We start from the raw sequence: 16496 nt of genomic DNA, 5'->3' as shown, positions 1-16496 counted from the left end.
CTATTTTACTGATGAGAAAACTGAAGTTTAGGAAGATTCAATGACTACCAAGGACATACTGGCAATAAATTGTGCAGCTGGAACCTTTTTTGGGTAGTCTGACTCTGGCCTGGGCTCTTCACTTCTTTGCCTTCTTGATGCATTCATTACTCCTGGGTTTAGGAAGAATGTACCAGGAGGGCCTTATGAGGGACATTAAGCAATGCAACTAATAAGATATCCCCCAATAACCTATAAAATGCAATGGCATCACAAATGATATTTCTAAGTTGGCTTCTGGTGAGAGTTGAATCTGCCATACTGAGAAGACAATTCTAAGGGAAACTAGTGGGCTCTCCAAGTTTGGCAAGAGTGGTGGATCATCATGGCTGGAAACCCAAGTTCCAGAGCCAGGCACTGGGCTCAAACCTTGCCTCTGCCAATGACAGCCCTTGCAGGCTGCACCTCGGTGTCCTCATTCCTCTATAAAACTGGAACAGAGCAGTACTACCTGAGAGGGTCATAGCAAGTGCTGTTATAGTATAGAGTAAGTGCTACATGAGTGTTAGCTGTTCTCTTTCATTAGTGACTGGGGACTCAAGAAGAAAAAATGGTTAAGTATGTCTCTCCACCTCTACTTCTCTGAAAAGAGCTTTCTCAATCCCACTGGTGACATGAAGCATGTAATGCATGTCTGTGATTTGGCTCGCTCTGCACCTCTTCCCTCTTATTCCTATAGTTTACCTCATCTTTGCTTTGGGCAATCTGCCTCTATGCCAAGAGAGGGGTTCATCTAAGCAGTCAGTCTCAGGCCCACCCCCAGGGAGTGGGCACATGACCCACTCAGCATTGTTTCTTTCTGCCTAGAACTTGAATCTTGAAACTGAAAATGGTTGAAGCTGGTTTGTCTTAGCTGGGAGGCTCTGAGAGAATCCCTTCCTTTTCTGAACCCTGTTTTTCAGCATTCCCTTTGACTCTGTGAGTCACCTCTCAGCAGGATGGAGTTTTTGTGGGTGTCTCCTCTGGGCTGTGGGTACTGACAGAGCGGGTGGGATTTCAAAGGCCCAAAAAGTCTGGGTTCTGGAAAGCTCTTCTCTGCTGGTCTGGGACTGATCACTTCCTGGGTTAGAAAGTCATCACCAGGAGGGCGCATTTAAATGTGATCCTGGTTTGATAGATCCTGGTTTGAGCACCACTGCCTGGGTCCAAACCCTGGGTCAGCCACTTACCAGCTGTATGAACCTGGGTGAGTCTCTTACCCTTTCTATGCTTCTGAACCCCACTTGCAAACTTCATAGTCTTATTTGAAGTTTAAATGAATCAATACATGAAAAACACTTAGAACATTTGGTATTTGGTACATAAGAGGTGTTACGCATTTAATCTTCTTCTTCCTTCTCCTTCTCCTTCTCCTTCTTCTTCTTCTTCTTCTTTTTTCTTCTCTTCTTCTTCTTTCTTCTCTTTCTTCTTCTTCTTCTTCTTCTTCTTCTTCTTCTTCTTCTTCTTCTTCTTCTTCTTCTCCTTTTCTTTCTTTCTTCTTCTTTCTTCTCTTCTTCTTTCTTCTCTTTCTTCTTCTTCCTCTTCTTTTTCTTTCTTCTCTTCTTTCTTCTTCTTCTTTCCTTTCTTTCTTCTTCTTTCTTCTTCTTCTTTCTTCTTCTGATTATTATTACCCAGGAGAGATATTGCACAAAACCACTGAAATCCATAACCCCAAAAGGGTCCCAGAAATGGCAGAGAGGAAACTTTTGGGGCTAGAGGAAGGCTATGCTCCCAGTAAGGAGAGGAGATTTAGGAAATAACTAGAAATGAATAACTGAAAGAACTTGAAGGCCCTGGAGAGATAAGAGAAAGGGAGACATTTTAGGCCAAACCATGTGGACCTGTGGGCAAGCATTTTAGCTTCTATCACCTAAGCTCAACACAGTGGAAGCTGGCATACCCAGCTTCATGGGATCCCAGAAACCTATGTATCTATGTCTATCATCCCTCATGGATAAGATATAAAACAAAAAGTGGTAACAAACACTGGGTATCAGGATAGCCATGTCCAGGTAGACCCTCTGCCTGGCCTGTCTCTTGCTGGGAGCAGATTCCTCAAGCGGATTATAGACAGGGCTGTCAGCTCAGTGGGCTGAGAATCTGAGTCCTGATAGCTTTCCATCTCCATCAGCCTTTTGCTGGATTGTCTCTGAGATTGACGCACTTGCTTGTTACTTATTGCATGCTCACTATGTATCAGGCACTTTTCCAGAGACTGCAGAAAGAACAGGAAAACAAAAAGGACAAAAATTCCTACCCAAATGAAGCTTAAATCATACAATATATTAAACATTAGCAGGTGCTTAAGAGAAAAATAAATTGCAGAAGGGGGTAAGGAGTGTGGGGATGGGGCTGGGTAGGGATATTAAGTAAGTTGGTTAGTTAGAGAAAGACACACAGAGAAGGTTAAATGTGGGTGAAGATTTGAAGGAGTTGAGGGGGTGAATTATGCAGGTGTTGGGAGAATAAAGTGAACAAGGAATTCCCCCAGGTTAGAAGAATCCTAGGAATGATTTGTTGGTGACCTTCTGTGGCTACTCTGTACACAAGAGAGAGTTCAGTGTCTGGGCTTAGTGGCTACATTAAAACAAGGATCCAGTGGCAGAATTGTCTGCAGGGGTCAACAGGTCCAGACAATAATCTGTGAAATGGGGTCCCGCTAAGGAACCCCTCCCAAACATAAAGTGGAAAGGGACAAGGGTGGGGAGGCTCTGTCTGCTGCACACTGTTGCTATAAGCTTGGAGTCCACTCTCCTGGACAACCACATACAGATCAACGGCATCAGACCAAATCAGGAGGCCCCAAGATCTTTTGACCCACCTTGGTCACTACCTCACCTCACTTTCTCCTTTGCATCATTAAAACTCTCAGCCACATAATAGAGGGGCTGGAACTCTGTGACGGTGTACTCCTGGATGGCTGTCTTCTCCAGCTCCAGGGGGAGGAGCTTTGGCTTGCCAGACAAGCAGTACTGCAGGCAGCAAGTGGAAAGTTTTCACAGGTAAGTCTGGGTCAGTGATTCCTGTTGCCTCCCATAGGCTGTTTGTGCACCTTCTCCCATCTCATCCTGATTCCTTCCACACCCCAGTGCAAATGCAGTAAACTAAATCATTTCACATATACTAGATCCTACCCTCACAGCCCATCTAAAACCTACAGTCCGGCTAGAAAGGAGTAATTCCCTCTAGCCATTTTCATGTGAGATGATCAATAGAGGATGTGAGAGCCAACCACATGGATTTGCATACATCTGTATGCACAGTTCAGCCTTGGGATTGGGAGGCCCTTCTGTTTTGTTGACTTGTGTACTTGCAGTTCAATTTCTACATCTAACACCCAAAGTCATGAACAAATCAGAGCTGCTAAGGTACCAATCATTTGAGGATTAACCCCCGGTTTGAATCTCAAAATGGGTATTAATGGGGTCATACCTGTAATTCACCAAAAGATGACAGGAGCCCAGCACCATACACCTTTATGGAGTCTCCTTGTTTGCAGAGGCCAAACTCCACAGTAAACCAGTAAATCTGGAATGGAAAGTGAAGTTGAGAGCACACCCCAAGGAAGGGAAAGGCAGCAGATGCCCCAGGGCTAAGGACAGGACTGCCCAGGTGGGCATTTGTACAGGTCTGTTCTCTGAATTACCATGACCTGGAGTCACTTCTCTGTGTTCTGTCTTACTCTATCCAGTCACTGGTTGAATCAAGAGTTGGCCAAATGTAAGATGTGATAAGAAGCAGAGAGGGAGTACTGAGGAAGCCCCAAGAAGATACCCCCAAAAGGTAAATCTAGGTGACCGGAATTCCTCAACTCCTTTTGCTTTCTTCTCTGTGGCATTAACTATAATGAGATATTCCCTTTAGTTTGTCAGACTTACCATGCAAACCCATCAAGCTCAGTCACGGGAGGTAGGAGATCAGGTAGTGATAAAATCATTGAGGGCATCCTGCCATTCATGCTAAAACTTGGGGTGTTTCTGATGTACTGCCAACAACTGCACTTATCCTCCTCAAATAACCAAGTCCTTTTCTTTAAACAGCTCCCAGTCCAACATGTCCTAGATGCCTGGCCTGGGGAAGGTGATCCTGGAATTCTGGCATAACCCTACTGACCAGGGCCAAGAGAAACCTTAGGCCCAGTTAGATGCTGGAGACAGTCATGGTCTTAGAGAATTAGGGATGGGTTATGAGGTAAGTCTGTTTATTGCACTAGAGAATGTGAAACTTGGGAAGGCTGTCAGCTTAATCAGTCTGACCTCCTCACGTACAGATGATGTGTTTTCAGCCCAGAGAGGTCAAGCAATATGCATCCAGTTGCATAGCAAATCAAAGGCAGAGCAAGAACCTAGAGCTGTTCCCAGCCCAGTGTATCAATAGTAAGGTTTTTGTTTTTGTTTTTTGAGAAGTTACGTTGGCAATGAGTACTTTTATCATTGTCATAGCAGGTAACATGATGCTCTGAGTTCTTAGTCTGTTTTCTTCCTACAAGTGAGAGATTCCAAGATCTTCAATTTCTTTGAAAGCTGCTTCTTACATCTATATAGAATCTGACATTTAAAAATTTATGTTCACACACACTTAACTCTTCAGATGTTAACCCTTATGATATGCTTTTTAGGTGGGCAGAATATAAACTAATATAACCATTTTTAGAGATGAGGAAGCAAAAGCCGCTTGCCCAGGGGCACAGAGCAGCTGGTCAGTGAGAAAGAAACTTCTGGAAGTTTTTGCTCTTCTGATAAACTGATTTCATAAACTTCTAAACTGATACAGCTTATTGATAAATTTGCATTCATTTGTGTCCCTTAATTCCTTACAAAGCTTTATTTTTCATCTTCCAGGCTGAACACATTGTAAGAAATGTGACTCAGACACTGGGGAGGGATAAACTCAAGTTGGAAAGGAGTCTGTAGGGAAAAAACCCCTACTGTGAAGAGTTGCTGAGTCCATTATTCAATGGATGAGTGTCATCACATTCACTGGGGAGAGGGAAGTGTTTGATAAGTGTTTGATAATCTTGTGTCTAATAAAGGAAAGATCCTAATGCTGGCTCCAGCACAAAGGAGGGGTGTAAATATTTCCTCTTAAAAGTCATGAATCCAGGTTATTCCCCCCCAACACACTTTATGCCCAAAGGTTCTCAAGGGCTATCATTACAGCCTATTCCTGTTTAAGATACTTGAACAAATCAAATGTTTACATGTAAACATTTGCATGTAGCTGATTTCAAAATCAGACCATTAAGGAAAAATCAAAATGTGAAATTTCACTTGTGTAAATGTAAGTCAGCATATTCTGATATTTTCCCCCAGATGACCTGGATTTCAGGGGAGGATCAAAGCTTTGAAGATCTGAGGGCTACAGCCTATTGCACTCTCATTATCCACCAGAGGCAGAGGGAACTTACTGTGGCGAGTTTCTCAATGTACTCATCAGGTGCACCCAGAGAGGCAAGGCCAATTTCCTGTAATTGTAGAGAAACAGAGTCACTGGAATGGCTGGGCTCTGCCTAACTTCAAACTTCACCCTCAGCTCCAACCTTGTACTTGACCACAGGAAGGTGATGGGTGACCAGATGCCTTCAGAAGGGCCCGGATAGACCCTGATTATTCTGTTAGGTCTTCCCTAGTCACACATCATAGAATCATAGATCTCTAGAGCAGGAAAACCTTACTTCATCACTTGGTCTTTTGTATTTACTTTACAAATGAGAAAGCTGAGGCACAGAGAAGGGAACTGAACTACTCAAGGTCACACAGTAGGTTGTGTCTAAAGTTTCATTCCTTGATTCCAGCTCAGTGATTATTCTCCCATAGCTCAAGCAGAACATTCCTGGAATATAAGATGAGTGTCTTAATCATGTATCATGAAGATACCACTGGAGAATTGCTGAGAAATGCTTGACATCCATCCAGGTAAATACTAGCTAGAGAGTCTGAAATGCTATGGACCACTTCTCATCACAGCTCCAATTACAGAATTCCCCTAGTGGTCTCTTTGTCTTTGTCCCTTTTACAACATTTGCTCCTGCCTGCTTTGTATCAGACAGTGCATATACACAAATAAATATATTTGTTTTCCCTACTATATACATTTATTCACTCCAAAATGTTTATTGAATGCCTTCTATATAGTTGGCAGTATACAAAAGCAAGAAAGGTCCTGGACATCATGGTGTTTACATTTAAGGCAGACAATAAATAATAAGCATATACTTATGCTTATTAGGTATATATATACCTATATATATTAGGTATATATATATAGTATATATATAAAAGGTATATAGTATAAGTTATTTGGAAAGAAGAAACAAAAGAAGAAAGGGACAAGGGGAAGTGGGAGTGCCAGGAGAACGGGTGGGGGGGGGCTGCAATTTTGAATAGGGTTTCAGAGCAGGCATCATTGAGAAGATGATATTTGACCAAAGACTTGATAGAAGTGAGGTTGTTGGCTCTGCTGACGTGTGAGGGAAGATCATCGTATAAGCCACATGTATAGCCAGTGATAAAGCTCTCTAAGGAGGAGAAATGTCAGTAGGTTCAAATAACAGGGAGAGACCAGTATGGCTAGAACAGAATAAGAGTGGGGAGAGTGGCAGGTGGTACCAAAGAGGGATCTGGAGCTCAGTCATATAGAACATTTTTTGGCTATTTTAGGTTTACGATTTTCCTTTCAGTGAAATGGGAGCCACTGCAAGGTTTTGAGCAAAGAAGTGGTAAGGCCTAATTTATGTCATCCAAGATTTACTCTGGCTGCTACGTGAGAACAGACCGTAGGGGATCAAGAGTAGAGGCAGATAGACCAGTTAGGAGGCTACCACAGTCCCCAGGGTGAGAAACAATAGTGGCTGAGACCAGCTTGGTAGCAGTTGATGTGATGGACAATGGTCAGATTCTACACATATTTTGAAGGGAAAACACATACAACTTTTAGACAGATTGGTTACGTGTATTTGAAAAAGAAGCCAATAATGTCCCCTAAGTGTTTTTGGTTTGAGCAACCGAAAGGCTGGAGTTACCATGAACCATACCATACCTATGGTTACCATAGGGAGGGCTGTGGTTGGAGAAGGCTTGAATGGGAAGATCAGGAATTCAGTTTTGGACAGGATGAATACAGATATGTAATAGACATCCAAGTGGAAAGATTGAGTAGGTGCTTGGATACATAAGTCTGAGTTTGGGAACACAGGTCTGGGCTGAAGATATTAATGTGTTTGTCAGCAGGATAGAGATGATATTTAACACTGTGAGTTTGGGTGAGATAATCAAAGTAATTGGCGTAGACAGAGAAGGACTAAGGAGTGGGCTTACTTTGAAGCAAGAGACTACATGGTCTTCATATCTGTATCACTCACTGGGCCAAACTCAGAACCTGGCTCATATTATATACTGAGAAAATGCTGAGTTAGAGTGAACAAAATTCAAACAGCTTGGCTCTCCTCTCTTGCCCCTGCCCCCATCTCTGTTCCAGCCATCCTATCCAGGCATGCCATACTCTAACAGAAGACATTGAAATAGTGCTCTGTTCTCATGGTCACCATTCTTTGTGAGCCCAAAGCTTACCTAAAACAAGGGGTCCCAAGATTTCTCTGTGTTTCATCCCCATCCCATCTTGCACTCTAGTGGGAAGGAAGTCCTCCTTTTAGATCCAAAAAGAATGTGCTCAGGGAACTTTCAAAATGACACCCTGCCTTGGGACTGTCCAGGTGTAAGTTGGAGCTGTGTGACACTGATGGCCCAGTAGCATCCATCTGTTGACTCAGGTAATTGTACCCTCCTCTGGGGGTCTCCCCCAAATGGAAATGGCTTAAGGAGGATTGTCACTTAGCCTCTGACCAAGCAGAATAGCTTCTGGTAGTGAGAATAAAAAGTTCCTATTCTCTAAGGAAATCACTGATAATTCTTTGGCCATAGGAACAAATCCCAGTTTTAAAGCTGTCTCAAGCAATTAATGACATCTTGACAGAAGGAACCATGCTCCTGAAAGTTAGCCAGTCAACAATAGCCTCAGTCCAATGGTGATACTTCCGAGTTAAAGTTCAGCTAATCCCCAAACACTCCACTTGTAAAAGTCCAACAATCTCTAAACACCACAGTTCCCAAAACCCCACATAAAAGCAACAGTTTGTTTGTTTGTTTGTTTCAGATATTAAGTGGTAACCTCTTCAATCAACAGTGAAAGTATTTATTTCTTCCAGCTGAGGGAAAAGGCTTATAAAATTCATACACAATCCCATTACTCTGAAATTCATATTTGCTGCAGTATTTGCTTATGACTCATTCCATTTGATCTTTATCCTTCCCTATGAGGAAGAAGATTGGCAGTCAAAGGTTTCTATTGATTCTCATTTGTGGAAACAGGTCACACAGCTGGTTGGTGGCAGGGTGGGGTTGTGTGGGTGCTTCATTCAACTTTCCCATGATCCCAGCTACCCAACCATGGTTTAGCCTCTCAGTGCTCTGAAGGAATTACTAGGATTCTTTCTCCCATGTAAAAACTCACCACTGTAATACAGGAATCAAGGCTAGCCTGTTGCTTTGATGATAATGGCAAGACATTTGACACATCAGTTTTCTTGCCAACTATGAGTTGGGCTATTGGGATCGGATTCTCAGCAAATATTTTCTTATTTAAATAAAGCATATACAAAAATGACTGCCTGACAAGGTAGGAAATGGCAAGGCCCTAAAGAGGAGGGGAAAGGTGCCAGGAGAACTTGGAAGAAGGTAAGGTTATTTTTATGTGGGGATCAGGCAGGCTTTCTTGGATGAAAAGGCTCTTAAACTAAACCCGGTAGGACAACTGAGATTAGCAAATTCAACAGCACATATATAATTCAGAGGACGAGTGATTCACCACCCCCATGTTGTGATCCCTGGAATGGGTATTTAGCCATCTCCATGGGACCATATGCCCGTCTCTTGTGGGATCACAGAACTGTATCTGGTTTCTAACCTTGCCTAGGACACAAGGGTCCCTCCATAGATTCAATTCACTTAAGCAATCTAGGTCTCAGTCGTATAATTAATAGGCCAAAAGGATCCATTCCTCACCTGGGAAAACTGGGCAAAGCTGCGATCTGAAAACAAGGGCACGTGTCCCAACAACTCATGGCAGATGTCACTGAAAGACAGAAAGCACAGAGCTTGGAAGTAAGGAGGGTTATAAGCCAAATCAGACTCAGTCTTTCTATATGAGAAATGAGCCGGTAGAAAGGAAGTGAGCCATTCAATTTAAGACCTCATTCCCAAGCATAAGTGGTATGTAAAGTCTGCGATCAGATGAGGCAAGGTACAAAAGAAAAGGAAGAAGGGGAAAGAAAAGTAAGGAGCAAGTCAGAGCAACAGCCAGGGGGTCTTAAGTGTATGCTCAGTGGGATGCAGAACAGAAGAGCCAAATTCCTATGGACTTCCTCCTATACACCTGAGCAAGCTGTGGGTCATGAACATTTCCCATCCCAAGTCTTCATCTTGGTATTGACATCTTGGGCAGATGCAATGTGCTCAGGTATTTCCCAGAAGAAATAAAAATTAAATAAAAAAAATAGTGCTGTTCTTTTCTTATTCTAGAGGGGGGCAATAGTCAGAGAAGAAAATTTACATTTATTTAACACATTATGTGCCAAGTTCATTAGGAATAGGTTTTTCTGATTTGTAGTTATAAACTTTGTGGACAGGAAAAAAATCATTTTGGGCATCCTACTGACTTTTTTATAAATTGCATAAGTCCTATTTGATTAAGAAGATGGCTAAATGCCAACATAAGGGGCACAGTGGCCAGCCATTCTCTATCTGCAGACAACTTGCATCTAGACATAAGAAGATTATAATCATCTAGATGTGTATTCTGAAGTTATTGAGTTACTTTGGCCACCAGTTGTTCCTGTTCGCATTTGGAACATCATAGTTCTGACTCTTATAAACCCTTTGGAGCTTGACTGTGACTTCTTATTCCCATGGCCAGGGGAGATCTGAATGTGTGGTTCACAAGATGCCCAAATTTCCAATCAGTATGGTCTACTGGACAGAGAAAATACCCTGGAGAGATGATCTCTCTCTTTGTGCTACCATCAAACCATCCAGAAAACTAGTCCTGTGGATCAGCCTTCCATGAACCCAAACCTCATTCCTGGAGCAGTGAGCAATGGCATTCACTGTGGTTGGATACTGGTAGCAGGAGAAGAATACTCACGGTTCAGGGGTATACATGGGTTTGGACCCATGTCTGATGTACTGAGTGCAGTGGAAAACTCGGAAGGCCAGGCCACCCAAGAAATCCCGAGAGGAAAGTAGGCCAGCCACAGGTCGGAGGCGGAATCCAGTGCAAGCTGCAAAGCAGAGAAAGAAAACTCAAAGCCTATCATGGCAGAGCCAGAGGTGCCTGAAGACTGTTAGGTAGGAAAGCAATACTCCCAACCATCTAGCAGCATGGGTATTGGTACCAAGTAGACTTGGCTTCACATCTCTGCCTCTACACCTTGTACCTGGGTGATTTGGATCAAGTAACTTCATTTCTCTGAGCCTCATTTCCTCCTCTGCAAAATGTGGATAGATATTCACTAGGGTTATTCCAAGAATCAAATGAGCTAATAAATATAAAATACTTCGCACAGAGCCTAGCACATTGGAGTATATAATAAACTTAGCTTTCATTATTGTTTATTAGGATGAAACATTCATTCCTTATTTCTCATGTCTCTAGAGTGGGGAGGGTTTTCATTCCACTTCCAGAAGGAAAGAGTATAAGAGGAACACTTCCAGCTTCTCTACTGTCCTTCACACACTACGCCACAGAAAGAGCAAGGACTTCTCTGCATTGGAGCATTTGGGAAGAGAAAATGAATATTCTCATTTGATCCCTTTGGTCCTTTCTCTCCTGACTGCCCACAGAGGAGCACATTCTGGTCTGCTCTGGGCCATGCAATAGAATATACACTTCACCAGTGAATTGGTAAAAAAAGTTTACATAATTCAGAGGTGAAATATTAGAAAGTCCATTTTGTTTGTACAGCCACACCACATCTCCAAGTAGCTTTTATCAGTAATAAAGCTGATTTTTTTATCCTCTCTCTGGTTCCTATTTCTGGCTCTCAATTTGTTTCAAACTTGGAAGGAGAATAATAATCACAGTGATAATGACGATGATGACAATGATGATGATAGCTAACACTATATACTGCCCACCATATGTCAGACACTGTTCTACATGCTTTATAAATACTAACTAGTTCTCCTAATAACCCTATGAGGTAGATGCTCATATTATTTCCACTTTACAGATGGGGAAGCTGAGACACAGAGAAGTTAAAGTTCTTGTCCAAGGTCACAACTACAATCAGTCTGTCTTCAAAGTCTATTCCTTAGTTACTTCTCTATAACGCTCTGGCTGCTAGTATTACCATTTTATTATCTCACTATTGGCCATGGAAACATGAATAATTAGCCAGAGAATGTCTTTAGGACATCCTTGCCCCTGTGCCTATGTTCCCTGGAACTTCAGGCTGAAATTGACTCCACTTGGCCTCTCATTCCCCTCTTTATCTGATACGTAGAGACTGTCCAAATAGAAGGGACCTGAAAGGTCATCTAACCCATCCCCAGTCTAACCCAGCTACCATTTTTCTCCTTGCCACATAATTTCCCTGGCTCCTTCCCCAGAGCCGACCATACCATCTCCATATAGCTCAGAGGCATAGAAACTTCTTCATTTCTATAAACCTGTGATCTGTCTTCCTACTTTCTCTCATTCTACCTGGCACATACTAAGTGTTTAATATGTGTTAGCTGATAGTTTTATTTTGGTTTTGCTGAATTGATGCCTCCTGGCAGAAAGGAAAATACTTATCTCACTTGGAAATGATGTGCAGAAGCCAGTCATCCCAATAATGTATTTCCCCACAGAGTTACTCAGATTCCAATTCAACCCCAATTCACTGAGCACCTATTGTATATGTAGCACCACGCTGGGTGTTTTCACTTGCAATGTCTTATTTCATTCCCACAATTTCCCTAAGAGATAGTCTATTTGACAGATGACTAAACGGAGGCAGTTTTCCCCAAATAGAGAGGGTCAAAGCAAGATTCATACCAGTTGGATGCACAGACTTAGAGCTCGGGGCTCTTGGCATTGTCACAAAGAGCACATTTCTTATACAAATGCACACTGCAGCCATCTCACAACACAGCAGGAACTACAAGGAGAGCCTTGCCTGGGCACCAGGGGCTTTGAGTATGGGAAAAAGTGTTTTTCAGAGACATGGATATGGCAAAATCCATACATGATGCCTTGTCTTGGATGACAGTGGGACGAACAGTGGAAGCTAGTCGTGAGACGGAACACAGCAGTGAAATGTTTTTCGGAGACTCAACCTGCATGCATTACCACAAACACAGTCACACTAGCCTCAATTTACTTTCTTCCCTTTCCCTTCCCTCCCCCTCCTCCCCTTTTGTCCCTGAAGTGGACTTACTCTGCAGAAATTGAGAAACCTCTTCCAGCTGGGGAATGTTATCTTCGCGGAAGCCACAGTACTTTTCCAGAAGTGGGAAGATGTGATTGTGCTCGTAGCAAGCATGGGTTTTATACAAGGACTTCAGGGTCCTGAATACCATCCCCCATGTATTCTTTTCTTCCTCCGTGTATTCCACTTGAGGTATGGGCTGACCACTAGAATACAGGCGTGAAATATTTGTGTCCAGCAGGGCAGGTGTAAAGAAGAGGAAGAAGGAGCATTAGCAGAGAGAGAGAGGTGCAGAGTCTCTGAGCTGCTGTCACCTGGACTGCAGGGAATTTCATAAGTTATTTGAAAGAGGAAAACTCTATTTCATGATATAGGAAACATTCATGTAATTTGGTTAAGCAATGATACAAGCTCTCAACTCACCTACCACACCAAAAATTTGTCCTCACTTTGGAAAATCACTTGGCCTTTCTGTTCCCCTATCTCTCCAATTATTTACCTAGGGTGGAAGTTCACTTAACTTCAGGGACCCAGCAGGTAACATAAATGGGTAAAGTAGCAGGTATGGACAATAAGAGGGTGAGAGCCAAGACAACTGATGAATGCATCCTCTTTCTAAACAAAGGCATTCAAGTTCAAGTAAAGCAATATCATGTGTTGTATTGTGTCAACTAATGTAATTATATCTGTGGGATAAAGTGGATCTAATTTGTGGACCATGAGTTTGAGACCCTTTTAGTGGGCATGCACTTGCTGGATTTGATATTTCTGACCTTAGGAAGCTGTAACGGTATTTAAATGCAGGCTAGGTATAAGATCCACTTATGCAACATCTTCTGCTGTGACACAACAGAACTACAGGGAACTGGTTAAAGTACATGTGTTGGACCTTGCCCCACAGATCCTGAATCTTTTGGGACAGGAAAGCCAAGGCATCTGGATTCCAATAAGCTCCCAGAGGACATAGTATAGCTTGAGACTCATTAGTTCGAAAGATCTTTTTGAAAAACATCTAAGAATAAGCTGTGTTCTCAACAGTAAAAACAAATGAAAATCAAACAAAGCCTGACCTTAAAAACCAGTCACTGTTCTTTGCACTGCAGGCCTATTTCCCAACAGGGTACACAGTGTCTGGGAACAAGGCAACACTGTTTACTTCGGAATTATGGATCATCTTCAGGCTGCAAAGTAGGTTTTTCCTGCTCTTTCAAAGTTGTAGCTCATCCAAGGACATTAAAGTAAAGACACTGTATGTTCCCCAGAAAGGTGGACAGGGATTAGGGAAAAATGACAGATTTTTGCTTAGGAATTGAAAGTAGGACAACCTCAGAAGACTCTGTAATGACCATTAGGGATTGTGAAAAGAAAATCAGGTAAGCCCCTGCCTGAGGATGCACCATTATTTTAAGGCCAAAAGCTGCTGGAAGGAAAAAGCAGGCTCTGATCATGGACAGAGATGGGTTCACTACTTGGCTCTGCCAGTTCCTAGCTGCTGGATAGTCTCTGGAAATTTAATAAACCTCTCTAGGCCTAGTCTGTGCTGTTATTAGATGGGTTAATAAGTAACTATTTGAAGGGTATAGAAGAAAATTAGGTGAAATACTATATATAAAGTACCTAATATTGGTGCTGACCAATAATACCATTGGGTAATGGATAATTATCATTATAACTGATTCTTATTTAAAAAGAAAGGTATTTGCTATTTTGTAACATCCTGGGTACAAAGATGTCCCCCTGGTTGATATTTGCTGTTCTAGGGGTTCAATATCCCTTCCTCATTCCTTCAGTAAATCACCCTCCTCCCCTCTCAGTCTGAGGCTCAGGTGGGAAGAGACTCCACCACTCCCACCTGGGCATGTGACCAGGTCTAGCTAATTAGACTGTCTCATTTCCCTGGTCATAGAGACTGGCTGAGAGATGGGCCCATGTCCTAATCAGAGCCAATGAGCCTCAATGAGAAAACCTGTGTGGATTCTGTTGGAAAGAGATAGAACCTCTGATTGAGTTGGGGTTTCAGCCTGGTAGCACTGGGCTCACCTCCAAGAGAGATGAGACCAATGCCAGAGACTAAGGCCAATGTAGAGGACTCTAGAGTCAGAGAGAGGGAGGGAGGGAGGGAAGTGTGTGGGACCCTGAATGAGTTATTGCCACTTTCTGGGCCGTATGTACATTCAATATAAGGAAGGACAATCAAATCTATCTTGTAATGTTGTAATGGTAATCAAATAGATCATATCTGAAGTGTTGCCTGGATATAGTAAATATTTCAGAATTAATTTTCTGTCTCTCACACACACATAAACACTAACTTCCATGGTCTACTTAGGAATTAAACACAGCACATTTTATTCCATCTTCTATTTCCATCAAGAGACCTGAGGTTCTATAAGACCCTTGGTCTTTGAAGAAATTATCAATTATTTTTACCAAGTCATGATGTCATTAAGTAAAATAAACTAAGATATTTTAGGAAGAGTGTCAGTTTGGTTTGAAATAAAAAGGAGATTTCTGGTTAAGCCAGTTAGGATTCCTCTTCAAAAAAAGAAGTTTTAAGTAGAAGACATTTTTTCTGAATTATTCTGTCAACCAAATATGGCATTCGAGATACCCCAGCACCTGGCATAGCCTTCCCTCTCCTTGGTGTATTGTTTTACTCCAGGTCCTCCCATTCATGTAATTATTACAAGACAAATAATTTGGTGTCCCCAAATACAACTGTAATTTGTCAGTGCCTCTTCAAACTGATGTTTTAAGACTTATTAAATGTTCTTGGGCTGGGGAGTCAGAGCATTATATAGCAGATGGGCAGAGAAGAGGGTAGCTAGCAGTGGTGAGGTTTAGCTGCTTCTTTATTTTCTATAGTAATTCACTCTGACTCCAAATATTCACATCTCAAAACAAAAGCCCCATAGCTAACCAGACCCACCTTTTCATTCACTACCCCCATTCTCTTTGGCTATAAATTCCAACTCAATCTTTAATTCTCAGCCTAAACTTTACATCTGGCTGACCCATTTGTTCAGTCTACATTTAAACTCCTAATGATATGGCCTCATGACACCTGAGTTTTGACTTTGGTAATACCTATTGTATTTATTGTTACTTTTGTCATTGTCTTTCCCAGTGTTCCCCCAGAGGACATGGTGTCTGTTAATCTTGCTCTTGGGGTAGGCTCTGGAACTTAATAGATATATCTTATCACCTGATCAATATCCTGTGATTCTATGACTCATGATGCATGAGTTTGTGCTTTATTCCCCTTGTGGAATAATGAATGGGAAAGTGCCAGAGATCTGAATGTGGGGGCTATTGTCATGGAGGGTGGCAGAAGGCAAGGAAGAGGGCCAAAGTTGAGTCCTGAAAGACATTACAACTTCTGGGGTGGGATGAACAGGCCAGGGAGAACTGAGAAGAAGCCTCAGAAAGGAAGGAGGGAAACCAGCAGAGAGTGGAATACATTCAAAACATTCAATTCTCATTATATACGGTAGTTATGCTACATACAGTCATCTGAACACTGAAACATTTGTCCAAAAGGAAACCAGGACTTGGGTCCCATGAGCTTCTGGTCACATTTTAGTCAAATGACAATATTAATCTTGTTTTGTGTGAGCTTTTATATAAAGAAATCTTATTTAGTACATATGGTTGAGTCATCAACATTGAACTCAACAGCACTATAACTCATGCCTGATCGAGGCTTACCTAACACACATGTATTTTCTCCATAAGGCACATCCCAGCCTTCTTGCACTTAGGAACCCCACACAGCACTTCACCACCATGCTGCGGGGCCAACTTAAACAGCAAAATTGCCAATAAAAAGTACAAAAAATTGGCAAATGTGGATCTAATCTAAATAGATCTCAAAAAGAACAGTTGTTTACAGATGAGAGCTGGAATAAGAAAGTGGTGTCGCAGGGCACCTGGGTGGCTCGGTCGGTTAAGCGGCTGCCTTCGGCTCAGGTCATAATCCCAGGGTCCTGGGATCGAGTCCTGCATCGGGCTC

At 42.3% G+C, this 16496-nt stretch overlaps 1 protein-coding gene across 3 annotated transcripts in view; it reads right to left on the bottom strand.

The window, feature by feature from the left end:
- The window catches only part of PAH (phenylalanine hydroxylase), a 69599-nt gene that overhangs the window by 4062 nt on the left and 49041 nt on the right, over window positions 1-16496 (bottom strand). For 2 of the 3 annotated variants that reach the window (XM_027593701.2, XM_027593702.2), the window contains 6 exons: window positions 12494-12690; window positions 10216-10351; window positions 9078-9147; window positions 5426-5482; window positions 3451-3546; window positions 2857-2990 (listed from right to left, as the gene is read on the bottom strand). In XM_027593701.2, coding sequence (XP_027449502.1) covers window positions 2857-2990; window positions 3451-3546; window positions 5426-5482; window positions 9078-9147; window positions 10216-10351; window positions 12494-12690 — 690 coding nt within the window. The remainder of the gene's footprint in view (window positions 1-2856; window positions 2991-3450; window positions 3547-5425; window positions 5483-9077; window positions 9148-10215; window positions 10352-12493; window positions 12691-16496) is intronic. The other variant, XR_003519880.2, reaches the window with a different exon arrangement.

This window comes from Zalophus californianus, chromosome 9 (genome assembly GCF_009762305.2).
Source record: "Zalophus californianus isolate mZalCal1 chromosome 9, mZalCal1.pri.v2, whole genome shotgun sequence".
Classification (NCBI taxonomy): Eukaryota; Metazoa; Chordata; class Mammalia; order Carnivora; family Otariidae; genus Zalophus; species Zalophus californianus.
The sequence above is the reverse complement of the archived record's forward strand: the minus strand, read 5'-3'. Positions and strand labels throughout refer to the sequence as shown.